Here is a 24,655-nt window from a genome sequence, read left to right on the forward strand (position 1 = left end):
TAGTTTCAGATGTCTTTTGTATAAAATTTATTGAGCTTGCGCTCCCGAAATTCTACTAGGAAGTATGCTGTAAGTGTTTATATCAATATGAGAGGCTCAGAGGATGACATCAGGCATCAAAATGATGACATCAGACATCCAGATAATGATATCAGACATCCAGATAATGACATCAGACATCCAGATATTGACATCAGACATCCAGATGATGACATCAGACATCCAGGTGATGACATCTGATGCTTATATGACGATAGGTATGATCGCTGATGGAGTGTTCTCAAGGGTTATTCCCTGCATTTCTTGTGTTAGTTCTGGTTGTTGGCTCTGAGAGAATGCCTCACTATTGTTCATATTGAATTGACCTGTTTCATCGGGTCCATAGTCTAGCATGTGGCCAGGATTTGCAAATGGAAGTGTCCTCGATTTTTGGCTTTCCTATCAAGCATGTTTACTTAGTTAGATCAAAGGGAGGCATTAAAAAGTTCAAAATACAGTTAACAGAATGTCTTTAGACATATTATTGTGATGGTACATTACCTTAGATAAACAACAAATAGATGGTGTGTCTAGAGTATTTTACCGTGGTTTTACCATAGAGTATTCTACGTAGTTTCACCATGATGGTGTGGCAAAATAGTGGATGGATCTAAACAGCTGAATTTACCTTTGCTGCTGGTAGCCTTTTCTTGATACCACCAGTAAGTTTAGGCGATGTAAATGGTGGTTGTGGGCATTGTCTTCTCTTCTGTATTCCCATCTCTTTGTCACGCGTCTCCTTGCCATATTCACGAATAGACCAGTTTCCAAAATTTATATCGGATTTTAGGTTGGATCCAACCATTCGTTTCCTATGATCAGTGATAGCAATATCAGAATTTGTACCAGACATCTAACTACTACTAGCATGAATTGGCAGTAGGCTAGGCTAGTCAAATTATGCACACAACGCGCATGTACAATCTCGAGATGTACATGTATGCCTATCGCATTAAGTGTAAGGTCAAGGCTGTGGTGATCTCATTGTATTTACAAATCAAACAAAACTGAGTAAAAGGATCTCTGACTAGTGTTATCTGAAAGCTTTGATACTACTATATCTCATTGTCCATTTAAGATCTCAAACTTTCTATCAGAACAGGTTTAGCTCTCTCTGAGTGTTTTTCCATTATTGGAGTGTGCGAAGCCTTTGAAGTAACTGAGAGGGTATGAGGCTACAAAGTGTCGACCCTCCGTTACCCGTAGCCTCCTTTTGTTAGTCAATGAACTAGCAAACATTGTCATTTCTCTCTTAAAAGCGCTAACCAAAGTTACTTGAGAAACTCAAAAGAAAGCAGAATAGAAATAATAAGATAGCGATATTACTGGTGCCGGATGTATCTGCTGCAGGTTATGTGTGGTAAGAAGCTGTCAATGGAAGATCAGTGCTTGCAATGTAGTAGAGCAATTAGTGACAGGAACAATAAGACTTCAACAGATATGCTATATCACAATACAACGTAATTGGCAAAAGCAGGGAGGGTCACAAATAAATTAGATGAAATTCCTTCTAACTCTGGTGATTACATTCTTCAAATTAAACATTTTTGCACGTAGTAGCAAGCTACAAAACTAGCTAAATATGCCAGCAGTTGGCTCTTATAACAGTTTTGTTCATGCAAGTCTAGTATCTAGTAGTCTAAGGACATGCACAGACAATGTCTCTAGCCACACAGGTACACATGCCAGATAGTCAGTATCAAACATATCATATACAGAATGAGAAACCCTGTGTTCTCCTTATGTTATACACAGTGCTTATATCCCAGTAGTTAGTACATCGGGTACAGTTTCAATCACCATCTTACAGTAAAGTCGTATTATTATTGTCGAAAAGGGGTACATAACTCCAAAGTTATGACTTAGATCTGCCTTCGCTTGAATTAGGTACGATTCATTATAATTTGACAAGCTCTCGGATGGGAGTTGGCGTGATTTACTTTCCTTCCTTTTTGGCTAGATCATCCGCTATCATAGAAATCACAAATTTTATAGGGTTGTCTCATTAGCCATCTTTTGTTAAGTGTATACGCTACATTCTCAATGTAAAATAATTCTATAGTTTGAGTAGAAGTGTTATTAGCACAATACATAAAATTGAAAAGGCGCATCTAACTCTAGCAAAAGGTTAGCAGATTGTGGCATCACATATACATGTACTTAGCATAGTGACAAAGATAGCCTAAGCAATGCTTTCTTACATTTTGACGTTTTCTATACCCATGTTGGGGACACGCGAGTCTCCTACAGCCGCCACAGCACTTCGAGTAGTGCGTCTGCTAGAGGAACGCAGCACAGACATCGTGAATATACATTCTTCTAAAGCTTAGCAGCGAACCTTGCAGTTACCTGTGATATACTAATCCTAGATCTTTCATGACTAGTTTTTCACTGAGCTGACTGGTTTTTCATCTGTTGCTTTTAAAATCAATGATAGCAACTGAAGTAAGGAACAGGTTAAGACCTTACCATGTATTTTATGATAGTCAATTGAAAATTGCTCGAGCATTAGCAAGTATGCTCTGGTAACTTCCAGTTGGTACAAAAAATTAATCAGGCTGTAGTTGAAGAGAAGATATTGTGACGCAAGACTTGATCAACTTGTTAATGCTTGTCTCTAGAAGTTTTTATTCCACACTTGCTGACACCTGCCACTAGAATGATATGCCATATCCTGCTCTGTCTAGTAGTTCATTCTAAGGTCATGGAAGTTTTCAAGTTTGCTCATTCATGACTGGAAAAGCTTTACCAAATTGAAATCTGTGTTTAGCATAACATACATGTAGGTGCATATTATGTCAAACATGCACCTACATAACATACATGTAGGTGCATGTTATGTCAAACATGCACCTACATAACATACATGTAGGTGCATGTTATGTCAAACATGCACCTACATGTACATTATCATGTTTTATCTTTTAGATGGTTTTTTCATTGTGTTATATTTTTGCATTTTCATTGGTAATAAAGTTATAGAACATTACTCATCCATCTTGAAACTCTAATGGTAACAACCAGCATGGGATGTGCTACAACATTAATGTATGCCTTTTACCTTTCTTATAAGGTCAGAGATTACCACAAGCGTCAACTCCCTGTAAATCATTGAATTAGTAAGATTTGGGAGTTTTGTTAAAGGAAGTTCACACCGACACAAGTTGTGAATACGACTGAATTCATGAACTACCTGCTGGCCTGCCTAACAGGGCTTTCGATGTCAGTAAGAGGCATAGCTGTCCAAGTTTTGTTTTCCGTTCCATGTCGACCTTTCGGAACTAAAGGCAGGGTTGGAAGCCTGATCTTGTCAAGACTCTTTCCTTTGTATGTTGTGCCTGAGGTGCAGCGGAGTATGGTTGTATCCTCTGCATCTCTTGTTGTCTCTTGTAGGAGAGTTGGGTCTCTCAGTGGCTTGTCCACCATAGCTTGCATTCCCTGGAACATGTTATGGAATACCTGCTCTAAGATTTCTAACCAGAATGTAGATACACATGTCTATGCTACAGAGTGTAGATACACATGTCTATGCTACAGAGTGTGAATACACATGTCTGTGCTACAGAGTGTAGATACACATGTCTATGCTACAGAGTGTAGATACACATGTCTGTGCTACAGAGTGTAGATACACATGTCTATGCTACGGAGTGTTGATACACATGTCAATGCTACAGAGTGTAGATACACATGTCTATGTTAGAGTCTACGTACACATTCTATGCCACAGAGTGTAGATAGAACTCGGTAGTCCGAAGCAGCTCATTGCTATTTCATGTCGTATTCACCTACTCTCCGTTGTGCATTATCAGTGGCTGGGGAGGGTGGCATTTGTTCAAGGTTAAATCAATAGACACAATTATTACACAACTAATGCGCCGATGAATACAAAGCTGCCCCCATGTGGCTCTAAAGTTGATCGATATATTGACAAATCTCTTTCATACTCACGGGAACTACCATTGGTCGGTTGTCATGAAGGCCCATTGCATAGTATTCGGAAGCATCGAAGTCATCACGAAATACATGTCCCTGAAAGAACGAGGATCTACTATCATGTTTTAAACAAAGACTATGCAATGGCAGTATCCTGTTACCATGTTTGCTAAATATTCCTGATGCTAATGCAAATAGGTGCCTGGTGCTGGTGCATTGAACAGCCATGTTAGAATATTTAGTAGTGTTTTTATTATAAAATGATGATTACTATTTCTATGACAATATAACCACCAACCAAGAAAGCTTTTTGTAACTCATGCAAGTCCTCAAAACCTGAGCCACAAGATGAGAAGTGATTTTCCTTTACGAGAGTTTTAATGCCAAGGTCAAGTCAAAATATCTGCAGGTATGCAACCAAAATTACTCAACTTATCATAATTACCAAAAAGAGCATCTCAGTACAACTAGGCAATGGGATTATATAAATAAATATGTGTTTTTATAACTCCGCATGTCTGCTGCTAATTTTTTGGGCACAAATAACTCCCATTTTTGTTGTGAGTTAATTAAACCAAAGTTTTTTTTTCCAATTTTTTTCCTACAAAGTGCTGTGCAAATCTGAATACAAGCCATTACATTGTCATTTTTGCATCCCTATTATTTTAGTTGTATAAGATGTCTTACCTTTTTGTTTACGTGTTCAATATATTCTCTATATAATTGATCCTTTCTTGTTTTATAGTTTGTATAGTTCTGACTGTCCATCTCACTTATGATTGCCTTTCTAATTGGTTGATAGACACGCTCTGTCCAGTTTTTGTGTAGAATCTCCTTCTTCCTTTCTTCTAAGTAGTCATGGTTCTCCACGTAGTCTAGCATGTCCTAAAAATACACATTTACCTGCAACATTCAGCCCAAGGCTACCCACTAGTCTGACAAGTTCAATGTAGCTCACCAAAAGGCTATAGCTCAGTGAAACTACACGTATGTAGTGGATGCAGCATTTTATTTCTCTAACTAGTTCTGATAGGATGAGCGTGACGCCAGACAAGCCGCAGAAGTCCTTGAAACCGGTTTATGTTTGTATTCTCATGCAGTAATTGTTCTTCACAATATTTTATCAACAATTATACTTGTAAGCTGTTTGGGAGTACACTTGTCATAGTTTTAAGTTTTTTTCATTTTTCATTTCGTAAGTTTGCATTATTAAAACGCTGGGTACTACCTATAGCGTGTTGAAGTAGGGTGTTCTAACTGCAAGTAATGCTAGTTCTAAGATCTTTTACCTTGACCAAATTTTCTTCTCGATCGAGTACAGCTCCATACATTTTTTTAACAGGACGGGACTCGATGTCGCTTTTCTCCTGCAAATTAAAAATGTTAGCTATAATATGTTTGAATATAATAACAGAATGCTTAGTCAAACAATTGGCAAGAAGCTAATACAGTGTGTGAACAAATTACTAGATAAAGTTAGCTGATCAGTCTACAATAGCCTGGGCTTCCGGCCTAGCGAAGCTAAATCATTACGTGCAAACAGTCCACACACATGAACTGTCTCTGTAAAAATTAGCTTACTTGCAGCCAAAGCTAATCCTAAATACATATAAATATACGAGTTAGAGTTAAGTTAGCCAGTTAACTCGCTTATGCCTGAGGGGATTGTCTGTAAAGTTGTCAACTCACGGTCTTCATTCAAATTTGCTATAAAAATGTCGAAAAAATTCATAGATTTGTTAGCATTTTGTTCTATGTTGTTCTGTGTAACTATGTTGTAATTTGTGAAAAGATTTATACGGTCTATCTGTACATTGCTGCTGTAGGGTTTAGCACCTAAGTAAGAATTTATTGACCATGCGTGAGATAAGTGTATATATGCAGCATATATATACAGTACATATATATTGTATATATATTGTATATATACACAGTATATCTACTGTATTTATATACTGTATATATGTAACCAGTAAAAAAAACCTTAACTTTAAATAAAACACTTGATTACTATTAGTTTCATGCTTGCTGAGAGCAGTCTTCAGATAAAGTGTTAGCACCAGTTTTGGTTACTTTATAGACAGCTAGAACTATTAAAACTCCTAAAACTTTGTAGCTAGATGATAATGGTCGACCATAACCGTAATCAAGCCTGCAGAGTATGTCAAAAGCTTTAAGGTGTGAGATTATACAGTCTTTGCTAGACAAAAATGACTGCCAATCTTTTATTTCAGTTCTAGGAGCCCAAATAAATAAGCACTGCCTTTACTGGGCTAATCATAATTTAAATACCAGCATTTTCATATAAATGTCATTTGCAGTATAAATAACATTTCAATAGAGCGAACATCAAGTCGAGACACACTTTGCTCATCATGGATTTAAATTTTGAATTACATAATAAGGCAATCGTTTTTCAATATCACCAAAGAACTTGTTAAAAATACAGTAACAGCCTCAGGCAGATGATATAATCTTTCTAGATATCAGTAGCTTTGACAACAAGACACACAAACATCGCTAAGATTGTACTAGCTCACTCTCAAAGGCACACAAAACTGGAAAATCTAACCAAATACTTTTTAAAAATCTTGAAGTTTCAGGTCTAGAAACTGAAGCACACTACTCTGCTAAACCAATTTCATTAATTTCCTGGGCCCAACCATCTCTGATCAGTGGTCATCAAGCATTATAATAAATGTTTTTTAAATACAGAGTTAGTTTATTACACTATTTAACTTTTAACTTTTCAAATTTGGTTCTTTACATCTCTTAGTGCCATTAGAGATACAGAATAGCAACATCAGAGATACACTATTGCAACATCAAAGATACGCTATAGCAACACCAGAGATACACTATAGCAACATCAGAGATATGCTGTAACAACATTAGAGATATACTAGCAAAATTAAAGGCATACTATAAAAACATTAAAGATACACATAGCAATATTACAGATATATACTATAACGGTATTAGATGTACACTGTAGCAACATTACAGATACACTAACATCATTAGAGATATGATAGAACATCATCAGATATAAACCTAGCTACATTAAGGGTACATTAAAACAACATCAGAGATATGCGGTAGCAACAGCAGATATATACTACAACAACATCAGAAATACACCAAAAAACATTACAAATATGCTATAACAACATCTAGTTATAACATCCTCATTCCAAGCTAATGAATATCTCATCTGTCATGATGAAATTATTTTTCTTACCGCTATCTGACTGCTGACTTTCCAATTAAATGGAGTGACACTTTTTGGAAATGTCCTTACTTCAGTTGTCATCCTACCCACCGGTGCAGGTCCAAACTTTAATTCCATTGCTATTCCTAGCTACTACTATCACACATATATGCTGTCACTCCGTAAGTACACTTTCTGGTACACTTCCTGCTGCTTGTATGGTCAGGCGATTAGCAATGCGACTAGACGGTGCTGAAGACTTGATTGTACTGACACCAGCAATCACTAACTAAATTGTGTATTGATCAGCCCTTAGCAACAAGCCTAGGACAGATATTCTTTGATAAGTCAATACACTCTGAATACCCTATATAATAAACGGTAAGCACGTCTGAGTGGTGATACCTTGTTATGCTCTGAGTTTGTGTACTCACAGTCAATATAACCAATATTTGCTTACATTATCACTTCCAAATCTATTCGCTTTAGATGTATATTTAGCCATCATGATATTTCTGCGAATACATGCATTAAAGCTTTTTTTGTGCTTTCTATTATATATATATATATATATGTATTTGCCTTTTTAGTATTTAGCAGCAGCCTTACAAACCAAATAATAAATCTGTAAATGTAAATCTTTATAGGCAAATTTGAATTAATGATAAAATTGGATGGCTTTATATAAATTTTTAAAGCCATTTTTAATTTTATGAAAGGCTCTACAGGTGCAATGAGTTGACATATCACTACAAATGACCTGCTGACACTTGTTATTTTTTATTAATAGGGCTTTACAGAGATTGTTTATGCAGCGGCATGGTTAAACTATTAAGCATTGCTGTTGAACAATTAGCAAGTTTTTTATAGCAGTTTTTCTTTACACAGGTGTCTGACTTTGTTGGAAGTTCAATGACTTATCAAAGATTTGTTTTTACAGCAAAATTTTTTTGTTTTGAATTTTGAAACCGCTAAATTTTAGCTTAGCCGCATGCTGTATGTAAAGGTTTCAGTTAATGGCTGTAGGAAAAGTATGGTTAGTTTTTTCACCTGTATAAGACTGACAGATTTTGTGTTGAGCCATGCTTGCAACTTCATGCTATGTCCCATTAGTTTCTGCCGATCGACATTGTCTGTGAGTATTTGTGGATTGGGTGTAGAAAATGGTCTCTTTGAATGAAACCTTGGTCGAACTCTGTCATCTGGAAAATACTACATACGCCAACTCCATTAACAAATAGAGTATTATAGGTTATATTGTTTATACAGACTACTGTTTTTAGTAAATATCATAAATTATAACTGAAATTTATATTAAAAAATATGCAAAATTTTCTTACTGATCATAATTGTTATGATCAAAAGCTATTCCTTATTTTGCCTTTTTAGATATGTCAATAATCGATCAGTCATATCTGGCCTAAGAGGGGATATCTGGTACTAATAGTTATAGTACCTCATAGAATAAGTGATACAAATTTAGATTAAATTTAAACTGAAAAAAATACACACAAACACACTTGGAATTAATTGTATATTTGTACTTGAGTACTTTCTAATAATTTCATAAGTAACTGTCTATACCTAAATACAAATGTGAATTTTAAAATATCACCTTTGCAAAGACAGAGTGATTGCTACTATCTTTCAGCAATACGTCGGTATATTCTTTATGATTGCGTTCTACAAACCCTCCTGGCTCTTGTACGCATAACATTGAAGTCATTTCATCGGCTTTAATAAATGAATTTCAGGGACTATCTAATCTCCTAGCGATCGATAATGTTCTTTACAGCGAGATAAGCCTCATTCGTAATCTTTGCGGCTTATTGTGAAGTGTGGTTGTTAAGGAAATATAGCTTGAGAGTTAAGAGATTTTTACGTCAGCTGTTTGCATATATCACCTCCGTGATCTGCTTCTATGTAACGGCATTTGCTATGTCTCGGTCATGCGTTACTGGCGTCGACTCTGGAGAACCGAACTGAAGCCATTTGCCTAGCTTGTTTCCGACAAAACAGTAAAATAATCTCATAAATAATGAATTGTGCTTTCTGTTTTGTTTTAGCTTAATATTTAATTATATAAAAATCAAATACCAAAAAGTTATTCGAACAATTTTTCGTATTTTTCGTAATAAAAAGCTTATCCAATAGTTGGCCTCGAACGATTAGCAAGGACACATAACGGGTGAGATGTTAATAAACAAAAACATTCATCAATTAAAACCTTGAACTAATTATAATTAATTGATTTATAAAACAAATCTGTAAAATTACTTCATGTAACTAAAGAGTGAAAGTTTGTTGGATATTCCTCATTGTCTGAGAAGTAGTTTGATTTAAAATGACTTCAAATGTAGTATAGGGAAACAGTTGACTAACTAGCTAATAACAATCTCAACTGTTTTACTTTCATGTCTGCTCAGCAAGTAGTTTTTCTGTCATTATATGCTTTTTTGCTGTAGAGCCTACATGAATAATGTCATATCTAATTGGCCACAAACAATACAATTTTATAGAGTTATGGCTGATCTGAGCATAGACAAAGATCCCCATTTTCAAGTTAGAGGGATTCCGGTATGACTTTCTTATTGTGCTGCTGTGATTTCATTGCATGCTATTCACTGCAGCTTTGTCAATTGAACACATTGGCCTGCAACACACTCTCCTCTTCCACTAATCATTTTGTCTTGTCACATATGGTCAACTTTCATCACTGACCAGTACTACACTCTTGGTAGTATATGTTTAACAGTAGCTGATTTAATGATTTTTTTAATTCGCTTTTTACTAACTCTTTCTGCAAGCCAAATAGTTGTATGAGTTACTAGTTTATTATGTATTTTTATTGGAGCAAGTAAGAATAAGTGGATCATACTTACAGCGATGATTTTTAAATAAACAAATGATCTGAGTAGAGTACGCATGCATCTTAATATTGTAGAAGCCTTTTTCAGCCTAGAAGCTTTGTTTACAGCAATCATATTTTTTCTATCCTGATTGGCCTGGTCTTCAGTGCTTCCATATGACTTTCACTTCTTACTTTCCCACATGGCTTTGTGTTGTGTTTGCAGCTGATTGATTATTTTTCTGGTCTTTAATAATTAACTTCTCATTGTGACAGCTGTATTTAAAAATTTTGGTTGGTGATCTAAAACTTTGGAAGCTGAAGCATTTTGAAGCAATATAAAAATTGCTGAGCAGCAATTTTAACAGCACTGTTAACCTGTTATCGGCGTGTTGTAGGACGAAGTAAAAATGAACCAACTGCAGAGTCTCATACACGATGCTTTGATTGGTACAGGTCACGTCTCACAGTGCGCCATACTGAAGAGAAAAGATGGGCTCATACGAGCTAGCTCTGTAGGATTTCAGGTAGATCACCTAATCTGCAGCACATTTTATTTGTCTATTTGCTTTAAGCTTAGCTGTCAGATTATTGTACTTGCATTGCTTAAGATTTTAAAATATTAATATAAATGGTCTACATGACATAAAAATAAAAAACCTGACTCCTAGTTAAAAAAATATAAGGGCACATACTAGGTTCAAGTCAGGTTTGTGCAGAAAATCAACAGAGCAGTTCAATGGTGCTGAGATGTACATGAAGGGGCGGTCACAAACAACATGCTAAAGGAAATATTTAGTTGGTGTAGGTTGTGTCGTTTGTTGTGTCACTTAGAGCTGGTCCATTTTTTGGTTTTAGTCTGAATAACAAGTCGATCACACATTGGATAGTATGTATTCACGCGCCTCAAGTTAGTCAAAGATAGTTGACAGTAAACATTAATAAAGGTTTCCAAAAAACCTGTTTCCGCGCGCTTCAGTTGTCAAAGTATGGTATTATTTTCTCAGATTGTAGTTAACTGTAATCAAATGCAGATATCATTGAAATGTGAATAAATGTGTTGTATTTGTTTGGATAATTCGATAGTCAATCACAGCTTCAGTATGCATCACGGTTTTCTGTAGCTAAGCAATGAGCAGACACAGATGATAATCAATGCTTTCAAAAACCCTGCAGCTACAAGAGAGGAAGGGCTGTACTACGATGACAACCAATATAAATGTGTCAGGTCCGATAAGAATTCCATCTACAGCAAATGCGTAGGTTTTGAAGCTATCTTATACAGCTAGTTTGACATGTTTTCTGGAAACATTACATTTTTATGGCGGCCTCGTTTGTAAAGCACCGTAAGACATTACACATATTTTTTGCTGGGCATTTTTCTGATTTATTAATTTATGTAGAACTGGCATTACAATCACAGATTACTTTAAACAGAGATGCATAATATAGGTCATTTAATTATTTTTAGCGATTTTCCAACTTTCTTCAACAATCATGTTGCAGTGTTATGTTGATGCAAAGCAGTACATAATGGCACTTCTATTGGCAGCGCTGGCGTTTTTGTAGGGTTCAAAGGGTTTGATATTGGTTAGAACCCACACTCTAGTCATAGCCGCAACCTATACTACCAGTATGTATCCCAGTGTCTGTGTAGAAGCAGTGGAACGATTAGGTAAGTCAACTATTTATGAAGTTGTTTGATCACAAAATTGTTAGTATCATAGGGGTAGGCAACTTCTCTACCTGCCTACATACAAAATTGTGCAGTTACTTTTTCAGCAGTTACCTCTATTTAGCCAAAAATCCCATCCACCTGATCACTTTAATCAGCGCTCAATTCAACTGCTTCCATTCGTTCACTTGTCGAGCTATTCCATCAGATTTACATTTTTCTTTTATCACAATCTTGGTTAGCCTCTGTACAACAAAGTCCTTATGCTTCGTTCCATACATTAATGTGGAACTTTTCAACTGTTCGCACTTCTATTGGGTGTAATATTGCCTTGTAGCTGACTACTTCAAGGAAAAAGGAAAATAGTCATCGTCGAACATCACAGCTTGCGCAGTTTTCAGAAGACAACTCACAATATCTTTTAGACGAAAGCAATGTGGAGATTCACTGACGCCTATGAATTGATGGCAATTTATTGAGAAGTATTGGTTAAGTAGGGAGTAAGATAGAATCAGAGTCAAATGTAAAAGATATAAATGTTAACAATGAATATTGATTAGAGCTAAGGAATCAATATAGCTGTACTCAACATAATATGCACAACTGGTTATATGTAATAGCCTTATTAAACTAATCATCTATGCAACAGTAACTTAATCCGAGGCAACAAAAATTATAAATAGAGCAATATCCTGAGCTTAGCGTGTATATGCAATGGGGTCTCGATAGTCGATGAAGCTACGCGTTTGATAAGCCTGAGGCTAGAGCTGATCACGAGTATTACTCATCACCGATGGCTGCAAGCACCTCAGATGGGATGTCAAGTGTCATGGTTTCCTTCATGAGATTAGGATTGCGATTTGTCGTCACTTTCACACCTGGCACCTGCAAAGTAAACAGAGAACTGTTGCTCCCGTATATAGTCTACCAGCCTATATTTGCGCTTATCAACAGAACCACACTAAATGGTGTTTTAAAAAACTGTTTGTTAAAGCAAGACAATTGAGCATCAGGAACGGTGGGCAAGGCAGAGCTCATTCACATTGGTACAATAAATCTCATGATGCGAAAGAAAAACTATTAGTGTAATTGTTACATGATTCGCAAAAATTTACTCCCAAGTGATATCATCACTTGCTGTTTCATTGTGACAAATACAATATTCTACCGACCTTCATCTCGTAATGCTTGATGATGTCCTGGTCACATGGTACGGACTTCTGAAACACTTCGGTGTCATACGAATTCCGGAGGTACCTCCAGATGTGGGTGAAGCTAGGACTGATCTCAAAACCTCGATAAAACTACAACATTGAAGAGATAATTCATTAAAGTTTGATTTTGGTAAATGATTACACTGTATAATGTTTAACCAAAGGTTGCTAGATCTGTAAGTGACTTGATACACAGCGCAGCAACAAGAAGCGATTGATCAACTTGAAGCTATGTGGCCCATTCCCAATAATAAAACCGGTGATAACAATAAAGTTTGTGGGACATGGACCTTTGCTATAAAAGAAAACCCAAAAATTAACGACGAAAATCCACAAAGCACAAAAAATTATTTAGGTTTTTGAAATGAATCAAGGTAGAGGTTGTGACATATGTGACAAGAGCATTTTTGTCCAGATATACATACATGTAGTTGTTTGGGTAAAGTCTTGCCGTTATTTTTCAAAATGAAATTCTCTTCCCTTCCCTTAAAAATGCTTGAAGTTAATTCTCTCAGTCAATTGCAGATGCATTGGTTTTGACTCTACCGACATGGAAAATGTTCTTTTAGCCAAGTGTCGACAATGCTTTGTCAATACCTTAGTTACACAAAGGAAGCATTTGTCCTGTATGCATATTCCCACTATTATTCCGGCTTAAACTTAAACGAGCCGTAGCGAGAAACACTGACCAACAACTCCTGATGCCTGTTTATCAAACAATAAACACCTCATGACACAAATAAATACGTATAGCCCAATAATTATAGTCTAAATAGCAACTTGGCAAATGCAATCGACCACCCCTTCTTATTGTACCAGCATTAGCGCGACACAGATTACATAACAAGAATAGCTGCATTACAAAATGAACTGAACTGCCAACAACAGCGGATCAAAAACATATTTGGGTCAAATCAGGATCTGCCATCTCTCACTCACCTACAGTTATCCTAGTATTCCTCACTGCTTACCGATAGTGTGTAATTCTGACTGTACATTAATTACTGTTTTAACCTTTATACAATTTGGATTTGAATTGAACTATTTGGTTGCGCGATATAAATCGACTGCCCTGCATACCACAATATTTTAGGGTTTAAATGATGTATGCCACTAATAGCATCAATTGCCAGGAATGATTTACATGTAGATGATCTACACCTGTTTCCCCTTGTCACGATGGCCAATTTTTGCGCAGAGCTGGATTTTGTGTGTGTACCACAACAACTTTTTTTTATAAACTACAGCAAACTAAATAGGCAACAAGTATTTACGTGGTATTAACCACAGCCCTTTCCCAGCGTACATGTTCCCGAATCAGCTGCGTGGAGCACTGCATGAGAGAAACGTCACAAAAAGCAATCTGGGTAAAAAAGTCATAGAATTACAAACCCATAATCTAGGGTAGAAAAATCAAAACATTTCATCCAGTGCATGTCTACATGCTATTATTGACCTATTCTATGAAATGAAGAAACTCAACATTCATGTTTAATACACATTTCTCCATGTCAATATTCAGAAATAATATTTTGAATTTTTATATATTGCGCCTCATTTTGTGCAAGAATTTTGTACAATGATCATTTATTTCATAATGATGGCAACCAGATTGTTCAAAGCTGAAGTTGAGGGAGCAAACCAAGTTCTATGTCAGTGAACAGACTAATCAAATAAAGATAAAAAACATGGAGCTGATAACTCATGGATTGTGAGTAACAAATTCACGTCGCTCGGTAATTGAGTTAATTAAAGACATTTTTAGAGAACCAATTTTGATTAGGAAAACATAATACCATGTAATTGGCTAGTCGTTGCTGCAGCAACCAGCCAATTACATTTTGACGTCTAGTTTTTAAAGTTCTTTAGACATTTGCTATCAGTAAATCAGACCGCAAGTTCAGGTAAATAAACTGCATGGTGCATGACCGTAACTTTTCAGGCATGAAAACTAAAGCAACAAGGCTCACTACAACTTGATCAACGCACTTATTGGCTATCATGAGAAATTATGTTGCGCCAACCAATCTGTACTACATGCTTGTTAATGTCGGTAACTTATCAACGTTTGCAAACTTTCAAGAAACTATTTTTTGGCATTTTGGCAAAATATTGCATACTGTTGCATTGCATACTATTCACAAACAGTTTACAGCCAACAAATAATATTTTTTATGCTTTGTACAACTATTGTTATCTTTGTTAACAGCACATCAATGTTAATAACTACGGTATCTATATTTTGTGTTTTAAGCGCTGTTATGACAGCTAGATTGATGTTCGTCAGTAAAGTACCCTCATTTTGATTAGCTCATATCAAAACATTGCAGCTGAAGGTATTTAATTCAATTTGCATAGAAATACAATCAAATATGTTTCAAAAAATGGAAAACAACACGATGATCAGATATTTTCCATAAAATTCAACAGAGACAATAATTCAAATTAATAAATTGGGTTGATTATATTATTTTTCTTTTGTTGAACACCAAATATGGAGTAAAACCTCATCTGAATTCAGACCAATTGTAACAGTAACGAATGATTTAGCTCGAGTGAATAGATCTGTAACCCAACAATACTACTGTTCACACAGATTAACTGCGAGGCATCTCTGACAGATAACCTGTTAGGCAACAGCCACATAAAGTGGAGTTACAAAGGAGCGATGTCTAGATGGGTACTCAAAAGCCCTCTGGACACATCAGCTTATCATAAGGACAAGTACACAAGCTAAATCTAGTATAAAGTTCAGAGAGTTCAACAATCTAAATACTCCTGCGCTGTTACAAAAGTTCTAAAGCAGATTAATTGAGCATCTTTTTAAATCTGTCACAAGTTTGTGATAAATTTACAGCTACGATGTAGTTGACCAGCGGACTGAACTTTCAATTGATTAGTGATTATTTTTATAGCATAAGAGACCGGGTTAGAGTTATACCGCGATAACTGCGGCAAAACGTTCTCAAGCATTCGTGTTACTCAGAATACACAAAATGGCTGAAACAAAATGACTAGTCATAAATTTAATTGATAAAATACTATAAATTTTAGTAAAGTAGTCACATGATTCCCTGGAGTAGAGCCGCTAGAGAAAAAGGGACTCACATTGGCTGCTACCCGAAGATGCTGCAACTTTGGCAGCAGCTGACAGTCTGCATAAGTTGGAGTATCCTTCAGTGTGAATTTGGTTCCTTGTTTCTGCAAGTAGGCCTCGAGGCTGGCGAGGCTCTTGTTAACGGCGCCAGTGTTTCCAGTTTGCAGGAGACCGTTGAAATCCTGACAGATAAAACAGAAATGCTCGTAACTGTGCAACCCATTCAAAGAAACAGTCAAAGTAACACTAACTTTTAACTTCGACTGACCTCCCACATAAGTAGGACAGGCCCACCACATAAATAACGCTGACACCTACCACTGACCTTCCACACAGGTAATACTGATCTCCCACGTAAGTAACAGAAACCACTAACATAGGGAGCACTGACTACCGACATAGGCAGCTCATCCCATATACAAGTAGGTAGCACCAGCCTCCCACATAATTAGCACTGGCCTTAAAGAGTGGTCGCACTGGCCTCCCACGTAACTCATATTTACCACTTGCAATGCATTAGACAAAACTGTGATCTGCGAAAATCTTGAGGCAATCGGACAAACACACGCGTTCGACTCAACGATAAGATGAAGTTTAATAAAACTAGTCCTAGAAAGCAAGTCGAAAAGACTTGGGGAGATGCGAGTGTTCAGACTATGTAGTATTTGCGTCTATATATGCGCTCCTTCCTGTTCATATCTAAAGTTTACCATTGGAATGTATGCTAATTATTCATTCAGCCCCTTAGAAATACACTTTCACAGAGTTTTGTGAGGTAATCGTAAGTCAATGATTCGCTTTAACAGTGCATGGAAATGAGTCAGTGTGTCCATCAGCGACTACTGATTTCATAAGAGATTAGTTTCGCTGAACATGCCATCGCTGTACTTTGTGAATAAACTTATGACACACTGTGTCTCTGTACAAATCAGTCCAAGGCCCGAAATTTCTATCATACAGACAATATTAAAACCATTTATATTACTTGTATCGCAATTCTTCAATGAAATGAGCTAGAGGCTGCATTCTTGACACTCAAACTGTCAGTGATGAGATCACTGGCAATGCTGAACATCAACCAAAATTTGAAAATGACAATTCGTCCAAACAGTTGACAAACAGTTGACAAACAGTTGACAAACAGTTGACAAACAGTTGACACATCATGCACAACTGTTTCACCAATACAACATCACCTCATAAAAGCCAGTGATACAGGATGCATTGTCTGAAATAGGCATAAACTTGCTTTCCATGAGTTCCTAGTTAAAGGAACGCTAGAGAGGTCATGCTAACAGAAGGCTAGTAAAACAACTAGGTACGTGTAATGATATTGATTGTCTTGTAGGTTTTCATCCAATGGAAAAAGATCAGCACTTTTTGAGCTTTGATTCAACTGTCACTTTTGATTCAGCTGTCACTTTTACTCCGGGTTAACACATTTCAACGTGTCAGACAGATCAGAGGCAAATATCAGACAGGCATAAACCTAGCCTAACACTAAATGGCTTGCTTAGAGATGAGTGTTACAATGCACTTTATATTCAGAACACCTAATCATGCATAGATAATTGCCCATGAAAGCTCGAAATGTGATCTTAGCACAAAAATGCTCAAATTTCAGTACAGACTCCAACCAGACAAAGCCTAATAGCACTTTACTAGCAACATTTATGACTCTTTCCCGAGGTTGATGAGGGAATATTGTAACAGTTATAATCGCTTCATACAAACCCTATATAAGTCAGCAAATACGTCTTCCGCTGCCTGCTCCTCTTTCGATTCTTTCCATGTTAGCAGATCCTCGCACCCAAACTTTCTCATGAACTCCTCAATCTCATCATTTGTATCGCACACGAGATTTGAGACATCAACACCATTGAGTTGACCTGTTGGTTATCATAAACAAGTGTAGAATGATAGCGGTTTGTATTGGCACGCTATGGATGAAACTGCCTGAAGGAGGTCAAGTTCTATTACCTTACTACTGTTCTAGACTAACTACCAACATCATAGTGTCTAGTCTGATAAGGGAGCGAATAGCAGACCAGCTGCTCCTCGTGGATTAATGGATTGTGGGAATGCTAAACAAAGCTTATAGTTCATGAAAAGCTGGAACCATTGCCTTTCCTAGCTGCCCTCACACTGTATATAAATGTCGGGTATAACTACATGCATGTTGTGAGTTCTTCCAATTGAACAAGACAAGCCAGCAGAAAATGTTCACACAGATATAGTAAACCCTATACTTTATAGGGTTTACTATATCTATGTATTCACGCTTTAAAAAAATAATGGTCAAAATTGCAACGTAAATGCTTAGCTTTAAACTGAATTTTACTCAAAATTCAGATTGGTCAGCCCATTATCACAGGTAGCAAGAACACTTTTAATTAGGAACACTTGAAGCAAACGTTAGCCTTTCAATTTGTATTACAAAGCTTGTAGAATGATAATTTAATAACTCTAACCATCACCTTGATGTAAAATGGATGATGTATTCAACTATCAACTGAAAAATTCTTTTTTAGAGATTTCAGCAGGTGAACATAAATTTCAGACATCAAAATTCTTTGGGAAACAAACCCCGAACATAAGCAAGAGTTTTATGAAGTTATAGACATGTTTTTTTCTATAAATTAGGATTTCAGAATATATAATCTTGTGAAGAATTTTTCAACTGAGGACACTTTTTAACTAAAAATCTCATGGCAGTCAAAAAAATAATTAAAAGATTATATCGTTATATAGCAAATTTTAGAGAACTTTATAAGTAAATTTATTCGCAATTCCATTTGTGAAGAAAGTAGCACGGTAAGTTATTGCTTACTGGAAGCTATTTCAACATTGTTACAGTTGTTGTATGAGTTTTAGTTGCAACAAGAATGATTAATAAACTAAGAAGCTTTCCAAATCACTCACAAAGATGAAATACGAATTTCAATCAAATGTGCTATTTGACTTCCAAGATGTTGTTAAATTAAAGTTTTATATGTTAGGAAGCTACAACATTAAGTTAAAGTAGTTGGTAGAAGTGAATTGTTGGATATTCAGTGAAATAAAATGAATATCAAAACCGCACTCGTCAGGTGCTAGAACCATACCAAGTTAATGCAGTTGTATATATCAACCACCAAGAGTACAGCCTAATGTTTACACAAATTATGTGTTATTGCACAATAAATGTTTTCTTGTGTCTGCAAGCACTGATCAGTTCATTTCTGGTGTTAAGGGTGCCAAGATAGTTGTTGCAAATTATGATATGCTTCTCAGCCAAGCAAAGATTGCATTGCTTGAACAAATGTATAAAACAATAATGAATTAATTTTGACACTGTAGGAGTCTGACCAAAATATCTGGCAGTGTAAACATCAAAGAGCAGTTAAGAATGCTGATGTAATATACATACTATATAGGCACTAGGCAATAGTGTTGGGCCGGTATCTAATTTAGTGCCAGATCGGATATCCTTGCGCATTTTTATCGGTTTTCCCGGTATCGGTATCCTCGGTATTTACCATCTTCGGTATCCTTTGCCAACTAAGAAAGTTCGGTATTGTCGGTACTATTGTTCGGTATGTGGTTATCAGTGTGTCTTTAAATGGTTTAAAGTTTAATGGTTTAAACTTTAAATCATAACTGTCTCGAACAACTTTTATCGTTGTGCAAAATATAGCCTGTGCAAAAAAAACATTCTTTAGTCAGCAGTATATTGTTACGGCAAAGAGACTCCTTGTTTTAGAAAGCCAAGAAAGAAAAGAAAGATGGAAATATAATTTTCATGATAGATGTTTTTATTGTTTATTCTATTAAAAAATATAGTTATTGATACAAACGTTATGTATAATAAAGAACAGATAGATAATGGCAAGGAGCTCTCTTTGTTAAATATACTGAAACAGTTAACAGTTACTGAACAGAAATCTTACTATCACACATTGCAATCAGGTAATGTAATCACATAATTATACGCAGTCCAATTAGAGTCCAGTCCCGTTAGAGTCTTTATACATCCTCCCATCTGTGGAGAACTCCCAAACCTTCGAGGCTGGTGGCATTATCAATGTAACGTAATATAATAATAGATACAGTAAGCGTGGAAATTTTCGTTGAATTTGTTCGCCAATGCGTGCTGAGATTAGCATGTTCGTCACGAAGCGTTTTAAAAATCTCTCCAAATATCCGTATAACCATTTACCGGTAGGCTTTTACGGATAAATACCGATAATATCAAACCGGCCGCGGATGCCTAGCTGTCACCGAAAATGATGGGTTTCCTCGGATACCGAGAATCCGTCGGTATCGGTAAGAGCGGATAACCCAATACCGGCCCAACACTACTAGGCAACAGTGGAATACATGTCCAACATATTTCTAACATATTAAGTAATAAACGTGTGGCATCAGTAAAGCTTTTGCCCCCAATACACACGACGCATGGAGGCCTTAGATATGACAGAAGTCAACCTAGAGAATGTATTTTGTTCCCCATACGGAATCACCTTATAAATGAGATACAGTAATCTATGCTGACAGCGGCCTATTTACAAAAGAAGTCAAATTTAAGAAAGGCTTTAACGTGCTATTGAGAGTTGACAGAGATGTTCACACTGCAATTAAACTGATAACTTCAGTTATATCGTCATCAAGAAAGGCAACTCCAGCTTGCTTCCTTTCAATACCAACTAAAGGAACTTCAGCATGTTCCAACATGGACAACGCTACGTAGTTCACAAAATTTAAAAGCGTGTGATGTAAACTATACAGGAGTGGTGATGCTGAATGTGACAATATAATGAAACATTTGATCATGAAATGCAATCAAACCCGCCAGTTACTTTCAAGATTTAGGAAAAAAGGTTCTGTGGGAAACAAAGATGAAGACTGTTGGTAACGCACCTTTTACCACTCGCACATCAGGCAACCGACGACTCGTTCCCAACTCAACAAAATATTTTGGAGGATTTTCAGATACAATGGTGGTAACGAGAAGGTCACAGTAACCCTGTTCTGACAGTACGTAGAAAGCCATAAACCATTGCTGGCACATAGGGCATGATCCCTTCCTCTCCTTGTCAATGCTTGATGCCTGCAACAGGCTACTAGTATGACGAGACCAGCATATCATAAACACAACAGCTTTTGGAGGAACGCATTCAGGGAGGTTTCTTACTAATATAACCTAAACAAAAAACACTGGTACACGGATTCGACATAAGTTATAAAATCAGGGTGTGGCAGAAGCAACAAGTGATAGCAGGTACTGCCCACCTCTCACATCGTGGGCGGAGAGCCCGACAGATAAGAGAAACAGCTAATTTAGATTGTATATACAGAGATAACACGACTTAGTAAAACAAGCTAAAATGCTGCCCATGACACACAGGCTACAGTTGCACTGCCCATTGACGGCTACATCATTATCTGTGGGCAGGTGCAGATTCTACAAATATGCTCAAGAATATGAAAGTGCTTACAATAATAAATCACTGACATCATGTGGGTGTTTGTGCTAGTTTGAGGCTTATCACATCTTCCATGTTTTCTCAGTAATATGGGCTTTTGATTTAACATACAGTACTGTGTTTTCCTAGCGAAAACAGCAAATTTGTGAAATCACTAATATTAGTCAAAACATATGACAAAGCATGATGTTAATAAAACTTTCGATTTTACGGTCATTTTTCGTAAGCGATATGTATGTATGTCACCATTAAGGCAGATCCTCCACCGAGCCAAAACGGGAGCACACTTACATTTTGTGGTTAGATATAGCCATCAGCAAAAATAGCTGTAGTACAAAATTCACTAAGATATTCTGATCTAGATATTAACTCTTGTACCATGCTTTAAACTGAGCAAATAATACTTTAAAATCGTCTTCTGTAAACTCCAAAGCAAATAACATTCGAATATTAAACGAGAAATATCATTAACATAAATGTAAACATATAATATAAATAAATCGTTGATATAAATGAAAACTGGATAACTAAAAACTGATTGCTGGTGCACATCAGATCCAACACTACAAGGACCGGGTGACTGTCATCACCCCATAACCCGTGCTTCCAATCTGAGAAAATGGTAGAACATACATGAAAACCTAAATAATGTTTTCCATAAATATCTTACATCTTTTCCGGCCTTTAAACGCCAGGTAGTTGACAAAAACAACGTCAACAGAAAACTTGTCTCAACAAAAGCATTCAAAAAAATACATATTCAAAATTCACAATACAGATACACATAAGCTAAGACCAAGAATGTTTACATATGTGATAATAGTGTATGCTGTATCAACTGACAAATTCTTTAAGCCAAGTACTTCACCGAGAAGCTTACTTATTCCAACATCATGGAGTAGTTTAAAAACTGACTCTGATATCAAGATGGTAAAAAAAGATTACTTCATGTATTATTGCAAGAATAAGTTAACCTACTATGAAAATATTCTCGAAATTTACACTACCGGTAGAAAACTAGGAATATGGTTAACTTTAACAATAAAAAATAAACAAGTCATTTTAGGCACTATGCATAAGAATTAAAAATAGTGATGCCTGTGTTTCAAGAAAAATTCATAAACAATTAACAGAATATTCAAACAGCAAAAGCTTGTGTTGCATACAATTTAAGACAACTGGTCACTGTTGTCCATGATCTTATGGATGCAAATAATGAAAATCAGCAAATACACGCTGCAGTTCTTGACTTTTCGAAGGCCTTTGATAAGGTATCACATTCTCTGCTTATAGTTAAACTTTTAGGTGCTGGGGTCCATCATTCGATTGTTTATTGGATTCAAAATTTTTTAAGCAACCGATTTCAAAAAGTTATTATAAACGGTCATGCATCAGCACCCTTAAAAGTCCACTCTGGAGTGCCGCAGGGCTCCGTTTTGTCGCCCACACTCTTTTTAATATATATTGACAAGGTCGGATCAGTTTTAAAACACTCCACCATCAGACTGTTTGCTGATGACGCTCTTCTGTACAGTCGAATTGATAACCACCATGATTGCATAAATTTTCAGTCTGACCTCACTGCCTTGGAAAATTGGGCCTCTGAGTCCAAAATGATTTTTAATGTAACAAAGTGTCAAATTGTAAATTTTAATTTCACGTCAGACTCTGGCGTCCCAGCTGAGTACAACCTTTATAATACCAATCTGGAAGTTGTGGATAGCTTTAAATATTTGGGCGTGATTATTACAAATACATTGAGCTGGGACCACCATATAACATCGATTTGTACCAAAGCATTACAAACCTTGGGAATGATAAAACGGGTTCTTTTTAATGCTCCTAATAAAGTAAAGAAAATCGCATATTTGACTTTATGTAGACCCGCCTTGGAGTACGCTTGTGAGGTCTGGGACCCTTTTTTAGTCAAACACATATCTCAAATTGAATTTATACAAAGAAGAGCCGTGAGATTTATATGTAATTTGAAAGGAGTTGCTAGCGTAACGGAAGCTCGAGAGAATATCCAGTTGGAAGTTTTAGAGATCAGAAGAAAACGAGCAAGACTCAACCTTTTAATAAACATTTTATCTAATAGCACACACTCAGCGCTAATTGAAAGTTTTAATTTTTTAATGTCCCAACCACACCAGTATGACACCAGATCATCTCGGTCTAACGCTCCAAAGGCAATCGCCTGCAACACAAACACATATTTTAACAGCTTCATTCCACGAACTTCTCGGGATATTAGATTGGGAGATCATTAGAACAGGAAAGTTTTATTAATTGATGTTTTAAATTCACTTGTTCAAATAGATAAATTTTTATTCTTATACAATCTATGCAAACGGTCTCCACTTCCTCCTTTTGAGGTCTCGAGACTCTTTTTAATCAGAATCAGAATCAAAGGCGACAGGCAATTTGGAAGTGATAAACCAGCGTGGACGGAGCCTATCTGTGACAGCAATATGTAGCGTCTGTATCTTAGTAAACCAAAATCAGCTAAAAAATAGAATGCAACATATTCTTTAAAAATTTGTTAAGGTCATGTAGTAGCAAACGGACGACCAAAACCGCATATGGACGCAATAAGTACCTCGAATTATCGAAGCTTTCGCCTAGTGGGCTATACCGACCACAGACAGCTGACTACACTCAAATAACTCATGTCCCTAATAAAGCTTATAACTATAAAGTTGCACCTTGACAAATAGTTCCACAAGAGGTAATGTAGATTCTGAAGCTTCTTCAGCCATCACAGCTTATGTACAACCGGTTCGCAGAGAGTGAAAGCCAGAGTACTAGCGCTTTAACCTATTCTAGCCTCGCCCAGAAAGTTTGACGCTTGCGCAATGACAGACACCAAAGCGGAAACTAGTCACCAGCCAATAGAATTTGCGAATTTTGTAGCCAAATTCCTACTTCATCAAGTTCACGTTTTGATCATAATATTGGCGCACCGTATTAATTTTATAGGGATACCCTTAATGTCACTCTGGCAGGAGCAAAAACCAACTAAAAAGGACTTTTTATCAGCCATCATAAAAAGTTGATTCGAACTGAAGTTATTTTGTCTATATTAACAAATGACAACTCGACATCATTATCAAACGTATAATTTTTAGAATTGTTTTATGATCGCCACTTCGTTACGTGATAGCTGAATG

General features: G+C 36.4%; 3 protein-coding genes across 4 annotated transcripts; 1 reads left to right on the forward strand and 2 right to left on the reverse strand.

The window, feature by feature from the left end:
- Positions 1-12: 12 nt before the first annotated feature.
- Positions 13-8,912, reverse strand: LOC137403893 (protein FAM228B-like). The gene is made up of 8 exons (XM_068089999.1): positions 8,802-8,912; positions 8,237-8,398; positions 5,265-5,342; positions 4,663-4,860; positions 3,991-4,071; positions 3,233-3,477; positions 668-851; positions 13-438 (listed from the first exon to the last, which is right to left on the reverse strand). Exons 1-8 carry the CDS (start codon positions 8,910-8,912, stop codon positions 244-246), a joined length of 1,254 nt encoding a protein of 417 aa, XP_067946100.1. The 3' UTR covers positions 13-243.
- Positions 8,913-9,169: 257 nt separating this feature from the next.
- Positions 9,170-12,178, forward strand: LOC137403560 (profilin-4-like). 2 transcript variants are annotated; one of them, XM_068089515.1, is made up of 6 exons: positions 9,170-9,374; positions 9,706-9,763; positions 10,433-10,561; positions 11,159-11,293; positions 11,604-11,709; positions 12,047-12,178. In XM_068089515.1, exons 2-6 carry the CDS (start codon positions 9,710-9,712, stop codon positions 12,073-12,075), a joined length of 453 nt encoding a protein of 150 aa, XP_067945616.1. In that variant the 5' UTR covers positions 9,170-9,374; positions 9,706-9,709; the 3' UTR covers positions 12,076-12,178. The 2 variants fall into 2 exon arrangements, with proteins under 2 accessions (XP_067945616.1, XP_067945617.1); XM_068089516.1 differs by lacking the exon at positions 9,706-9,763.
- On the reverse strand, positions 12,158-24,339 carry LOC137403559 (chloride intracellular channel Clic-like). The gene is made up of 6 exons (XM_068089514.1): positions 24,191-24,339; positions 20,920-21,109; positions 17,755-17,909; positions 16,032-16,202; positions 12,882-13,013; positions 12,158-12,594 (listed from the first exon to the last, which is right to left on the reverse strand). Exons 1-6 carry the CDS (start codon positions 24,242-24,244, stop codon positions 12,490-12,492), a joined length of 807 nt encoding a protein of 268 aa, XP_067945615.1. The 5' UTR covers positions 24,245-24,339; the 3' UTR covers positions 12,158-12,489.
- Positions 24,340-24,655: the final 316 nt, after the last annotated feature.

Source organism: Watersipora subatra, chromosome 9 (assembly GCF_963576615.1).
Source record: "Watersipora subatra chromosome 9, tzWatSuba1.1, whole genome shotgun sequence".
NCBI lineage: Eukaryota > Metazoa > Bryozoa > Gymnolaemata > Cheilostomatida > Watersiporidae > Watersipora > Watersipora subatra.

Excerpts from the sequence above, each read along its gene's own strand:
- LOC137403893 (XM_068089999.1), bottom strand. The coding sequence starts at position 8,912 with ATGACTTCAATGTTATGCGTACAAGAGCCAGGAGGGTTTGTAGAACGC. Across the intron at positions 3,478-3,990 it reads ACCGACCAATGGTAGTTCCC|GGAATGCAAGCTATGGTGGA; the intron begins GTGAGTATGAAA and ends AACATGTTCCAG. Across the intron at positions 852-3,232 it reads CCTGTTAGGCAGGCCAGCAG|GAAACGAATGGTTGGATCCA; the intron begins GTAGTTCATGAA and ends CACTGATCATAG.
- LOC137403560 (XM_068089515.1), top strand. The coding sequence starts at position 9,710 with ATGGCTGATCTGAGCATAGACAAAGATCCCCATTTTCAAGTTAGAGGG. Across the intron at positions 10,562-11,158 it reads CTAGCTCTGTAGGATTTCAG|CTAAGCAATGAGCAGACACA; the intron begins GTAGATCACCTA and ends GGTTTTCTGTAG. Across the intron at positions 11,294-11,603 it reads ATTCCATCTACAGCAAATGC|GGTTCAAAGGGTTTGATATT; the intron begins GTAGGTTTTGAA and ends GCGTTTTTGTAG.
- LOC137403559 (XM_068089514.1), bottom strand. The coding sequence starts at position 24,244 with ATGGCTGAAGAAGCTTCAGAATCTACATTACCTCTTGTGGAACTATTT. Across the intron at positions 21,110-24,190 it reads TTGTGGAACTATTTGTCAAG|GCATCAAGCATTGACAAGGA; the intron begins GTGCAACTTTAT and ends AGCCTGTTGCAG. Across the intron at positions 12,595-12,881 it reads TCAAGCATTACGAGATGAAG|GTGCCAGGTGTGAAAGTGAC; the intron begins GTCGGTAGAATA and ends TTTACTTTGCAG.